Below are 14,404 nucleotides of genomic sequence, written 5' to 3'. Positions count from 1 at the left end.
GTTCAGCTAAGCATTAAAGACGTAGAGCAAATACTTGGAGGAAACATTTGAAGAAAATTCTTTGAGGAAATACTTTGAGCAAATACTTAGACCAAAAACTTAAATACTTATAAAAAAAATACTTAAAATAAATACTTAGAGGAAATACTTGGAGGAACTACTTGAACAAAAAACTTAATGGAAATAGTTCATGGAAATACTTATAGAAATAGAAATTCATACAAGAAATACTTGTAAAAAAAATGCTTGAAATAAATAAATAAATGAAAAAACGTAGAGTAATAAATAGTTGTTAAATTAAACATTAAAATATATATTCATAAGGTTAGTGGCAAACTTTACTATTCCAAAGTGAAGTAATTCTAGAGTAGATCGGACATCATATTGAAATGTCGTGATTTGCATTAGCCGAATTAAATTTATATGTTGGGTTTTTTATATTTAACAATTTAATGTTACCTTTGATAGTTGCTCAAAATTCTACCAACCAGGCAATAATATATTTCACAAAGTAATCCTAAATAAAGTATCAAATATTGAATATTTTGAATAATATTGATATTCATGAGGTTCCTTGTCATCTTATTTACCCATGCAAATACTTTTTAGAATGGATTTTTATTTCTATATATATCTACCCATTGGCTCTGTCGCTTACCCACAATATATGTATTATTTAAAGTATTTGCACACACACACGCACGCATATTGCAGCAATCAAAAGTAGCTGTGGGTGGGCCAGCTCCCCTATACGCCCCCTGCAAGCGCAGCCATCTGCACTCTGAACTTTTTCAACTACCCCGCGCACAATCAATTCACGTGTTACTTGTATTTTTTAAAGTCAACATTGGAAGTTGCTTTGGCATATTGAACTTTTAGCACCTGTGCCCAGCGCTTGCTCTAACGAACCACAAAAACGTGGCACCACCGCACCGCTCGGACTCCCGCTCAGCTCTCCGACCACCACCCTTGGAAATCACAGCTTGTACGTGCAGAGTTTTAGAGTCGAGTCGAGTCGAGTCGATTCAGTTGAACTGTCCGAGCGGATGGTCGAGCAGCCAATGCAACTGCGCTTATTAACAATCCTCTGAGAGAGAATGACTTCATCCTCTGCACATTTCCTGACATTTTCCACATTAATGAAGTGCTGCTGTGTCTGTGTGGATGGGTCTGGGTGGATGCTTGTCGGTGTGGCATCAAGTTGTTGGGAAGTGCTCCGGCGTTGATTACATGAGAAATTCATGCGCAAATTCAAATTTAAAATTAGGAAACAGCGAGGGAAATAGAAGCAGCTGGAAGTAGCTGCTCACCTTTTAACCAGAACTTGAGGGTTGTGTGCCTTTAAGGTGCTCTGTGGTCTGCTTTAATGGAGAGCAGGTGGCCCGTCCACGGCCTCCACGCCCACGTCCACGCCCACTTGTCTCTGTCGCTGCCCACTGCAGTGGAAATGTTTCCAATGCGCTGCATTCAAATATTATCAATTTGGCAACTAACGATTCGGCCCGACGCTAACTGATTGAATTGTTACAGCGCTTTACGTGTGCCGCATGGCAAATGCGCTGCCTCCCCAACTACAGTTTTTTTATTTCTTATATATCGTTGCTCGTTTGCTCTGACTGTCGGTTCAGCCAGATATCAAAGAATGGCTCTGCGTGAGAGAGAGGGGGCAGGAAAAATCAATTTCACAGAAATAAATTGTTGAATTTCTGGTCTATATTGCAAGCGCTTTACAGCACTCACACACACAGTCATAGACACGCACACGCACAGTGGCTGCATTTTGTATGCGCCGCTCTGCTGTGGTCAACCGGACGATTATTAAAAATGTTTTTCATTTAAGAATTCCTAGTTGAATTATTAACATATTTCAGCAAACCATAAATACATATTAAATATCTCGCCACACATTTTTTCCCGTAATAAATCACTCTGAACTGCATGTCATTGGAACGTCTCATTAGGCCCCACCCGCGCTAGAGCCAACGCGTTAATCTATTTAATTATTTAGTCAAAGGCTCGGGCTATATCGATTGCTCGCATCTCGCCTCCGCACACTCAAACACACACACACACACACACACACACACAGCATAATCGTCTTCTTAATCCATAGTATAATTTATTAAGCAACATTTGGAGGGAGGTCGAACAAAAAATTAATGTGGAAGCTTGGGCGAAAACAAATAACATTTATTCAATAAATTTAGCCGATATATCGCACTATTCTGAACGTTTAATATGAGGGCAAGCAAGCAGGGGAGTAGAGAGAGATCGCAGAGAGAGGCTTCAAAACTCCGCTCTCTCTTAATTTCAGCCATCTCTCATTTATATCCAACTTTTACATATAAGGTTAACCGAACTCTGAGGCTCGAGCTTACTCAACTAATGAATATAGACAAACCAAAGTGCAAAGTGGTTGAGCAGAAAGCGAGCAGCTTAATTATATAACCCCACCCGAACAATATAGCGGTAGCACATTGCTCATACGGCGTGTATGACGTGGCCACGGCACAATGCTGCTAATTGTTCCTGAATGACAACTCACATTTTGGTATAAATTCTATTGGCACGTGTCTGAAACAAACTGCGGCGCAAAATAGCCGAGAAATGTGTGTTAAATAAGCGCATAAAAGCATTGAAAGTTTTGCCACTTGCCCGCATCGAGTGACAGCCTGGCCAGCAGCCCGGACGCCATTTCATCGCCGCCATTTTGCCAAATCATCATCAACTCTGCGCCGAGCGAAGCACTTTAATTTAAAGCTCTGCTTTTTTAGATGCCCGGGCTACCCAGGCCTCTCAAGTTTTGGCACGTTTTGCGTGTTTATTCCGGCATTCATTTCGCCAATACCTCGAACTGAACTTCATTAAAAGTGAGCTGCTTTTCGTTTTCGTATTCCCTGAACCCATTAAAAAGGCCATTGCAGGGTAGATTGATTTTCATACAATGTATGCAACAGACAGAATGAGCTGTGTCAGATATTATAAACTAAATATATTCTTGAACAGACTGTCCAAGTTTCTCTTTTAATGGCAATAATTATATGTTTGATGCTTCCGGATCCTAAGTTGCGATTCGATTGCATTAATCTGTTAACTTTGTTTCCACACACACTTTGCAGATTCTGGCCAGAACCTAGGGTATCTTCGAGTCGAGTCGGGCACATCCTACTGTACATCACTCTTACTTCCTTCAATTTGAATTGTTTTAGCCGTAGGTTTGATTGCGCCACGCCACACGTTTCGCGCTATGCATTAACATTTTTATTCAATTTGTGTATGACGTTTGTTCAGCGCTTCCATTTCCATTTCCGATATGAGAGAGACAAGAGTCCATTATAGTTGACAGCATTACCAAAACAAATTTATACAAGGCCATGTCAACGTCTCTCTCGCTCACACTCACCCTCTCTCTATCTCTCCTACGTTGTCACGAGAAGAAACAAATTTTTTGTTTAACAACCACTTATTTAGATTATATTTGCTGATTTCCATTTATATTCCACTTAATACGAGTCACAGTGTCTCGTGTCTGGTGTCTCGACTCTTGTATCTTGTATCTGCGCAGTGTATCTAACGGCGTATCATTTCCCCGTTGTTTGCCCGAGTTGCCGGCACTCGAACATGATTGATAATTCCGATGATTCATGCGTGTAATTCAGCCCTGCGATTTGGTCTCTAGTGTCTGCTCTCTGGTCTATAGTCTCTGGTGACTGGCCTCTGAGTCTGCAATAGCGCACCTACCTCATGTCATTTATGATAAATTCATGCGTCACGCTATTTATTCTAACTCAGAGGCCTGGACTTTGGTTTTGGCTTAAGTTCCAAGTTTAGTTAGTAGCATTGAGTGCTCAAGCATCGCACACCAGTTTCCAGCTCAATTAAATTCAGTAGCGCCCTGAATGTGCGGTTGGCAGTGAGCTTGCCCAATGCTCGTCAACAATGTAAACAACCGCAAACCCCATTAAATGGAAGCTAATTAAAATTCAGCACGTTCCTGTGTCACTCAGCCAGCCACACTCAACTCCCTCCCCACAGCCCCCTTCGACCAGTCATAACTTGGGCCATAAAACCATCAACAGCCAGGCAACCGTCGAGTGGATCATCACAAGTATTGCAGCACATTTCGCCTATTAATTGTGAGAAGTTTTCCACAATTCGGCTCAGAGCATTGGCCATTGGGCGCAGACACAGTTGCAGAGCCAACAATTTGTTACCTTGTGCTCAGCTTGAGGTCGCCCCCCTCCCATGGGGCATGGATTATAATGAAATTTTGCAACATTTGAGCTCAGCAGAGCTGTCAATCCGGCCCCACACACCTGCAGCTGAGGCAGTTGCTTGCTCAACTCGTCAACATTGCAACTATAAATTGCAACTATAGATTTATTCGGAATCGAACGGGAATGGTATATATGGGCACATTTCACTCACAAGATTGACAGGAAATTTATAAATTTACTTTACTTAGTGAGCTACAACTTTTGCTATCATTATTATTTCCATTAATCTTGTCTATGACACTGATATGGACATTATCCTCATCAGACTTTTTCAAGCCTTCTTTAATATGGTACATAGTTCGATATTGTTGTTAGTTTCATATACATGGAATTTATAATTTTAAAATTATTATTAAAATACAATAAAAAAAAAAAAATTAAAAAAAATAAATAAAAAAAAATTAATAATGAAATTATAAGTAAAATAAAAATTAAAAAAAAAATAATAATAAATAAATACATAATAAAAAACAATATCAAGTTTTTAACAACGAAGTTAGATTATATTATATAGAACCTAATCTTCTCCATTATCATTGTCTTTGTATTACTCATTTGTATTACTATTTACTACTATTTGTATTACTCATATTATTTTAATTTATTTTCTTATTTAGCAATTATTCAATTATCGCAATTATTTCATTTATTATATCATCGCAATATATTTAGCAATAGATATAGAAAAAATGATCAATATCAAAAGCCTCAGCCATTTTGGCTGCCATATGAGCAAATTTCTCAAGAACAATATGTGCATAAACTAGCTGACTAAAACAACTCGAATCAACTCGAGGCACCCACATGTTGCCATGGCTGGTGCAAATGAGAAGAGATTCTGCGGCACAAGCCACAAATGTTGCACACAGAGTCAACAGAATCCACATGGCCTCCAAGTTGTTGTGTCGAATGCGCCAACTTTGCGCCGGATGCCGTGTGGAAAGATACAAAACTTTTGCTCCCCACGGGGGCAGGTCCGGGGAGGAGATCCAGGTCGAGCTGGCTGCAAAATGACGAATACGCGACCTCCATTTCAGCGTATGTTGACTGAGCGAGTGTCTGCGGCAGGTCCAAAGTTCAGCCATATTTATGGTAATTAAAATTGATTCGAAAAGTTTAGATTGTCTCTGCGGTTTGGCACCGGTGTGCGAGCTACCAAAAATGTGCACTGCACAGATTTCATCATGTCGCCAGCAATGTTACCGACTCGCTCTCTACTACACCCATTACCTCTTGGCCGCTCCCCGGCCCCTATGTGGGGCTAAATTTCGGTAACATGATGGCATTGCCACCCAGCATGTGACAAAACTTTCTAATTAAAGTTTTTGTGCTGGCAATAACCCAAGCCCACTGACACACACTCGTCTCTCCACTCTCCCCTATCCCCTCCCCCTCTCTCTCTCTGTCTCTATATCAAATACAAATGCCAATGCCCTGTGCTCCACGCTAAATGTCGTGCGCCAGCACCAAAAACTTCTCAAGTTTCCACGTGTGTTTGTTTTTCTGTGTGCGGCAAAGTTTTCCGGTGTCGACTTTTAGGCGCAATGCGCAATGTTTTGCTCGTGATTCGAAATCATTTGCATTTGAAGTTGAGTTTTAATTAACCTACAGTACAGCTCCTCTTCCTGCCTCCCTCTCCCCCTATAAAATTAGCCAGCCAATATTGCTAATCAATAGCTGACAAATGGGAGCAATTTAAAATGAATAAAGTCATAAAATATTTTTTTATTTTATTTGGCAGTTTATTATGACTGACAAAATGAGTGTGAAAATGATGTTTATTCAATATATAAAAGTAAATTCAATTTATTTTCTTGTGAATAGTAGTGCGAGTTTAAGATAAAATGCAATATTCAAAGTCAACAGATTTCCAACGTTTAATTTTTTAAATAGTTAGAATGGAATGAATAATTAATGTATTTTTATTATATTTTTCTTTATTATTATTTATTTTATTATTATTTTTCCTTAATATTATTTTTCTTTATTATTATTTATTTATTATCATTATATTATGCTCAAACTTAAAAAACTTACGAAACAAAGCTGTGTCAGTTCCAAATTCTTAGAAGGAATATTCTATTTATATTTATGTATATTATATTATTTTGTATGTTTATTATATTTTTATATTTATGTATATATATAAATTATATTGGTGACGTTGCAAATCGAAAAAATCTACCACAAAGGCAGACTTCCCCAACGATGCATACGAATCTAAAAAGGAGTAAAATATATCGATATATATATTAGCAGTTAAATAAATCATAAGACATAATAATCAAGTCATAAACAACTAATTTTAAAGCACTGCAGCGCACTGTAGTCCAGAGTAAAATTCTTCGCCTCAGCAAGAAACGGAAAAGGCTCAAGAAGCTATGACCATCACAGTCAACACATCACTTTATAATACTCTCCTAACCCAGGTGAGTGTCTTGAATATCGTCGAATGCTCGCTACCAAAATAACAAAACTAGATACGAATTTTAGTACAAAATATTAATGAAAAAATTAAAAATTTGCCAGATTGGCTAGTCTCTTACTGCGCAGCTCACCTTAGCAATGTTGCGTGCCATAAAGTTAGCTTTGGAATTGTCTTGTTTTGACTTTCTTTGAGGTGTGCCTGGTGTAAATGAAATTTCAGCTAACTTTATTAATGTTTTGACAGAGTTTGAGCAGTTAAAACTCTATTAGGTTAGTTTCATTAGGTCTGCAATATTTCGTACTCAAATTGAATTAAATTAAATGCACCCAAGTTGCAAACTCTAAGAACCCAAAACTTTCACTTTGCCGAGAGTAAAGAGAATACAAAATTGAAAAAAAAAAGAAAATTATTTAAAATAAAAGAAAAGATGTCTTATGCAGTTGGTGCTGGCCAGCGCCCCGCAATCCACAATCTCCGGCTCCTTTGTGGGCCGCATCGGAATATCTTTGTCTGGATGCGAATGCAACAAAAACTGCAAACAACTTTCATAAGTCATTTCTGCCTGAGTGTAACAATTTTTGCACTTTATGACTTTCGAGTGCGCCCAGCGAGTGGCACGACTTGGGACCGCAAATCATGCAACATTCTGAGTCGCAGTCAGAGCCGCTCAGCGGGCTGCCTTGCCCCAAAAGCAAAGAGCCAAAATGGAAAAAAGAAATGAACTTTAAGTTGGCAACATTCGGGTTACGCTCTTTTTTGTGCTAATTACAAGGAAACTGGCAGCTAAGAGCTCCAGCTGGAGTTGGCCGCAGCTGATGGATGGGGCACTCGAGTTGGCAACAACCGAAAACGAAAACAAACTTGTGGCCCACAGCAGTAACAACAACAACAAGAACAACTCGAACGGCAAGGGCCAAGCTGTAAACGGCCAAAAAGTCAACGACGAGCCGAAGGCAGCCAAAAGCCCAACGCAGTCAAGGCAAGGCAAGGCCGCAAGCGTGACCAGGAAGTTGTAAACGGCTCAGCCAAAACAAAAGCAACGACAACAGAACTTCCCTGCCCTAGCCCGATGCCCGCTCCCCGCACCCCATTTCCCATTTGTCCCCCTTTCAACAGTTGCGTCTTCAGCGACTCCTGCTCCGTTTCCGACTGCATCTCCGGCCGGTTCGTGAGCAAACAGATTGGCAGGCAAAACGACCTCGCCTACTCCAAATAAAAGGCAGTAGGAAGTGCTGCCTCGGCTTGTTTACCTGCCAACCACTGGCCCCAACAACAACAACAACAACAACAGAAAACAACTAGCAGCTCCGGTTGCAAAGTAAAACATTCAACGCCGAACGCTGCACAATGCCAAAGACGTTGCCCCAAACGAGCAGCGAGGCGTGCTGAGAGCGCGCCTCCAGCTGTTGCCCTGAGCCGCTGCCAAGCCGGGCCAAGCACTTAATCAGCTTCGTAGCTACGCAAAGTTAAGTGACAGAAAATGCTGGCAAATATATATAGAGAGAGAAACATATTATTATGACATGGAGAAAGCCAGAAGAGAAATATTTTTTAGTAATTGATAGAATTATATTTAATAATTGATAAATTATATTTATCAATTATATGCTACATTCATGCAACTTCTTTTCGAAATGCCTATATGCCATATAAACATTAATAAACATTAATAAATAATTCATGTTTGCATTAAAGGCTCCTCGCTTAATATGCTACATTCATGTAGTAGGCTTCAATTTCAATTGTGTATTCCCTTTTGGAGCATTCGAACATCTCGTTGGCGGCTTAAACATTATTTATGTCACTCGCTGAGCGCATCCTTTGCCAGAGTTCCCCTTTCGCTGGGTAGCAACAAGAATTTTTCGATTTATATGCCAGCCCAAAGAATAACATCAATAAATGCGGACTACTGCAGGCAGCTAACTAGCAGATACCCTGTAGAAAATAAAATCTACAAGAATTATAAAATAATACAATACATACATATTAATAATATATATGTATATAAAATTTATAACATGACAACTATGATATGGTTTCTTGATTGACTATGCTGACAAAATTAAAGGTTAATCATTCGCAATCTCAGCATACCTATTGCTTAGGCTATAGGGTATAACAATAACGAAAGCGAGACTGAAGAGGTTGATGGGACAGAGCGCAGGACCGTCATTCAGGTAATACTAGCTGCTCATATGGCAGTCCTTCCGGGTGGAGCCAGACCAATAGGCCTCAGTCAAATTGGCCCGCTTGTGAGCTGTCGTCTCATACACACACCTACTCACACCTACACAAATAAAGAGTAAACGTATATAAATAAATATACAAAGGGGAGTTGGAGTTGCGTAGCGCATACAATAACAATGCCCGCAACAATAACAACAAATAAATAAATGTCTATAATAACAATTCGATTACCGACACTTGAAAAACTTAAAGCAGCGCCAGAGACAAGCCCACCTGAGCATTTCCCAATAGAAGTAAATAATTTGATAAAGGGTTCGATTTCCGCAAAGTTAGTTAATAGAACATGAAATTAAAGCCGAATATATATTTACTTAAATTAAAAACTCTAAGCCACGTGTGTCAAAAATTAATTATATGGTAAGTAAATGGGAGATTTCCGCATGTGTTTTTATAGCATTTAAAATTATATAATTATATATTTGTTTAATCAAGCAATCATTATTATCGGCAAATATGGAGTATAAAAAACATACAATTATTCATGTGGCTATAATTAAAAATAAATTTGAAATAATAAAAGAAAAATGGCTATCTATTCAGCCTTAATTTCTGGTAATTTAACTCTATTTAAGCTTACATATATCAAGAGCTGTATTAATTTAATAAATTTACTTTTACCAATTCCACTTTGAGGTTTTCCCCTCGATTATAAGCAGATGTCAATGATAATGACTTCATCAGGAGTGTCGAACTGCAATTCGAAAATCATCATTAGAATGGCCTTTAATAGCCATTTAATAACCGACTCAATGCCTTGGCATTAAATTAGAGTCTCTTATCAGCTTGGGCTTGATCTAAACACTGTGTTGTCGAGCAATCACTCTCACGGCTGGAATTCTGCAAAGTCCGGTTCAGCGATGCCCAAAAACAATCAACGGAGCCGGCCGAAATTGTGTGCATCTATTTAATTTATGGGCCTTCACGCAGAGAGTTGCGGTGTTAAAAATCAGCGTCAAATAATTTGCATAATTTGCAGATGTATCAGCTGTGCGAGGCGAAGCTGGAGACGAGGCCCAGGCACGATGGTGAATTAATGTGGCTAAATATAGACCTAAATAGAAAGCACTCAAGTACTAATTTACGGACTCCCCAAATTATATGCAAATGGGGCAGTTCACTTTTAATCAAAGAAGAGAATATTTACTTGTCTATATATAGATATTTTTTTACACTGATAAATGAATTATTTATAATTATATAGTATGTATATTTGTTCAAGCAAAAGAACCAGTTCAAGCCTTAATTAGTCCGTTCGTAAAATCGATCTTAAAATTTGCACCTTGCTGCCATCAGGTAGCGAATAGGAAGTTGTCAGCTCTAATTTAAAACCAGCTGCGAATTGAGACAGCATCCATTTATTTTAGGTCCTAATGCATATTTAAATTACATCCGCTCACACTACAACAGCAGCAAGTGTCTTAAATTCAGGTCCCCTCAACAATCAGTGGCACCTGCTGTGTGGATGTTGACACAGATAAAAATACAACGACAGATACCGACTAGATGTTCTTCTTGATTAATAGGAATATAAAGCTATAGAAACAGATATAGATTGATATTGATATCGATACAGATTAAAATATTCAAATGCATTTGCAAATGCCGATATAGAAATATATATATAGAAAGTTATGGAACAAGTTTAGATACAGGTCCAAAGATCTTAGAGGAAAAGATACCAGTACTAAAACTAAATTAATGTATATATAAATACAGATACAGATACAAAATCAGAGATAGATTAATGTACCAATAATAATATATATATGTATGTCTAACAATGCAAACACTACAGAGGAATGTTATAGATACAGATAAAAATACATTTAAAGCGAGAAAGTTTTGGCTAACCCATGATATGCCTTTAACGCAGACTCTTTACAGAGAAAATTGAATATAGAGTTAATAATTTAATAGTTAATTAGTTTAAATATTTAATGGAAATTCGTTAGAGGTATACTCCTTTAATAAGATTCATTGTTTGTACACTTAAAAAATTGTTTATTGTTAAGAAAAGAAAAACCTTAAAGAGATAACTCCGCAAATGCAAGTATATAAAATGCAATTAATAAACAAATGCGTAAATATAATATTGTTTATTTGTATTTATATTAATTATTTAAATTTTTTATTTGTTTTGTATTTTACATTATTATTTAAGAGTGCAGAACACCTTATCCTTTTCTACTTAAACATAAGTTTTTACACAATAATTGAATATTTTGATAAAAATTTACATATTACGGATGGAAAAACTTAAATAAAATATTCCCAAAAAAAAATATTGTTTATGCGATCATAGTATATCATATCATAATATTATCATATAACTGCACATATATCTGTCATATGTATATCAGCTGTGACCGTGAACCGACAGAGTTCAAACCCATTTGCAGCTGCGACCCGCGGCATAGCTCAACGAAAACAAAAGTTGCCTCTGTCCCCTAATTGGTCAGCAGCAACAACAACCATAGCAACAACAACAACTGCAAAACCCGTTACTAAACGTGGCCTAATCCGGTTATTAAACTTTACATTTGCCTGCTGCTCACTGACGTCGCTTCGGCTCTGCGTAAATTCTCGCTCTTCAGATGTGCTTCAATTCTTTTCTCAACAGAGATCACTTTTCAGTTTTTGCTTTGTTTTAGCTTTTTAGTTTAGCGTCTTTTATAAAAACGAGGCGCATGCGCAGCGCATCTTTTAGTCAACCTCAATTCTTCACGCTCGCCAGCTCGAAATTCGTTGATAAACTATGTCGCTACGCATTGTGAGTGTTGAGCATATGGAATGCAATTCCGAATCGGTGTAAAGTTTAAACAAATTGAAGTGGAATTTATTTCAATGTGATGCTACGAAAACCAGGCCAAATAGGAAAAGCCTAAAGATTAAACGAACTGTAGATTGAAGAAACAATTGAAAAAACATTGTCTTGAAAGAAATGAATGAGGAAAATATTTATACTACGAGTATAATTCTTAAAAATAGTAGCTACAAATATGATTTTGTTTCTATTTACATTTTCCAACTATCTAATGAATTTTTGACAACTAAAATTTTTGATAGATATATATCAAAAACTTGATTTCTCACCTTGCACTGCAAATCTGAAAATATATTAATTTGCATAGCAGCAGGTATTTCGATAAGCAAAACAGAAATCCAAAAGTGAGTTATTTCTTAGTGAACTGCAGCAGCAGCTGAGGGCTGAGCTCAAACAGCGCGATTCGCTTGAATTAAGCATAACAAGTTATTCAGCCAAGCAGCTTGATAAGAACCAACTATAATAGGAAAATGTCAAATATTCGTCAGCACTGCTCAATTTGCATAACATGCTCAAATAATCAAATATATATTCTTGAAAATAAGCTAAGCTAATAGAAGAATTATGCAGAAAACCAAAACTAAACTGGGCATGGACCTCGATGTCCAGTCCATTTGCCAGTCCATATCAAATGATATTTCTTATTAAGATCAATCGATTTTATATATAACTTCAGTCGATAATAAAAAATATTAATATGTTGGCTAATATTCTGAAACAGGCTGAGAGATTTGTGGCGCAATTATGCAAAAACCCGTTAGACAAAATTAACCAAAAAAGAAAAGCTAATTTATGTTGATTTTTGGCTAATGTTCAGGCAATGCCAAATGCTATTTGGCATGCAGTCCATTTCAGAGAATATTTCTCTTGATTTATGGTCTGGCCTAAGAGCATTCTCGGTGTTCTTATTTGGGAGACTGTGATCAATTGTTATCGTACAATGCAAGGTTACTGATTTTTTCCCTTCACAAGCGTGGAGGTCAGCTACAAATCTAGAGCATAAGCAAATGAGCTGTGCCATAAAAGAGCAGACTGCATAATTTGTGCCCAAAAGCAAGCAAAGTTAATTATGTTATGTAAACACAAATGGGAAGCAACAAAACAAAATCGACGAGACGAGCCAAAAGCCATCGATCATTTCTATCGCATCGTTTGAGTTAAGAGCATTTCCCAACTATTTTACAGTTATTAATCGCAGCTGCCGCATTGATTTGCCACTGCGCCGCCGATGTGGCGCACATAAATCACGCGGCGCCTAAGGACGTATTGGTGCCGTTCAATGATTTATTGCCACCGCCGCTGGAAGAGTCCACCACGGAGTCAGCCGTCCCAGCGACAAAGCCAACCAAAAAGTCCTTCCATCAGCAGCAACAGCAGCAGGCCAGGAGCAAGGTCTCAGATATCAGTGCCGAGAAGCCGGCGGTGCTGCAGCTGGCTGTGGACTTGTTGCCGCCATTCGCTGATGCTGATAGTGGCAGCAGCACCAGCACCACCACCAGCACCACCACTCGACAACCACTTGTCAGCATTAAAGGAGCCTCAACTACCGCGCCACGTGTTGCACAGCCGGTGCAGCAGCACGCACGCACCAACAGCCTGGGCAGCGAGACTTCCGCCTCCTCCCGCTTCTCAGCAGAGCTGATCCGTCAGTATGCCACGTACTTTCAGTCCACGACACCGCGGCCGCCCCGAGGACCGCTGCCCACGCTGACGCCCTTTCCGCGTTTCATTAAAAACTAGCAAATTAATTAAATTAGTTAAGCGCACAACAATACAAAAATTAAATTAAATTAAAACAGCACAAAGACAAGAAAAATGTATAGAATTTTTAGCCTTTTTTTTAATGTTGACCAACAATTTAATTTACATTTTGCACAAAAGCCAAGAGTTAATCGAGTTGAATTCGTGAAAGGCAAAGGAAGTGGGATATATATCTAAATTTATGGTGGATATTATTAGGGTTTATATATAATATATGTACATGTAAAATGAATTAAAAGTCCAGTTATACTCCACATTAAAGAGCTTAATTAGTGAACTGCCGGAAAACAAATAATAATAATGAGAGCTATGAGAAAACACAGATATAGATAATTTATGTGCTTAAACTGAAAGTTAGATTAATAGCCAACTGAGGATTGTATGGAAATCAATGAATTATTTATGAGATGAGAGATTAATAGATAAATAGAATATCCAAAAATAAATAGTATTGAAAACATCTATCAATAATAATAAAAAAGAGATTAATTGATAAAACAAGTATCCAAAAATAAATAGTATTAATAACATTCACTAATAATTAATCAGAGATAGATTAACAGATAGATAAACAGTTGTACATCATGATGTTTATCATAATATGTCAAGCGACTAATTGCATTTCCCATCTCAGACTAGTTTTGAAAGCCAGTTTATCATTATGATACTATGGAAGGACAGTCCACTTGACATCTAAAAATAGGTGGATTAGAACAGCAGCAGATTAGCTGCTGTACTAAAGCAATTTATTATCGATGTATTGCAATATCTTTGCTAAAACTACGTTTCAGTAAGCATATCTAAATACTAGATGAAGTATTGAAGCACATATACATATATATATGAGATATCTAATCCACTCATAAT

General features: G+C 37.7%; 1 protein-coding gene across 1 annotated transcript; it reads left to right on the top strand.

Annotated features, from left to right (window-relative positions):
• The first annotated feature begins 11,585 nt into the window (after positions 1–11,585).
• LOC108651357 (uncharacterized) lies at positions 11,586–13,592 on the top strand. The gene is made up of 2 exons (XM_030383675.2): positions 11,586–11,722; positions 12,962–13,592. The coding sequence occupies exons 1-2, from the start codon at positions 11,708–11,710 to the stop codon at positions 13,514–13,516; spliced, it is 570 nt and encodes a 189-aa protein (XP_030239535.1). The 5' UTR covers positions 11,586–11,707; the 3' UTR covers positions 13,517–13,592.
• Positions 13,593–14,404: the final 812 nt, after the last annotated feature.

This window comes from Drosophila navojoa, chromosome 2, assembly GCF_054131105.1.
Source record: "Drosophila navojoa isolate 15081-1374.11 chromosome 2, UAZ_NAV_1.0, whole genome shotgun sequence".
Taxonomy (NCBI): Eukaryota; Metazoa; Arthropoda; class Insecta; order Diptera; family Drosophilidae; genus Drosophila; species Drosophila navojoa.
The sequence above is the reverse complement of the archived record's forward strand: the minus strand, read 5'-3'. Positions and strand labels throughout refer to the sequence as shown.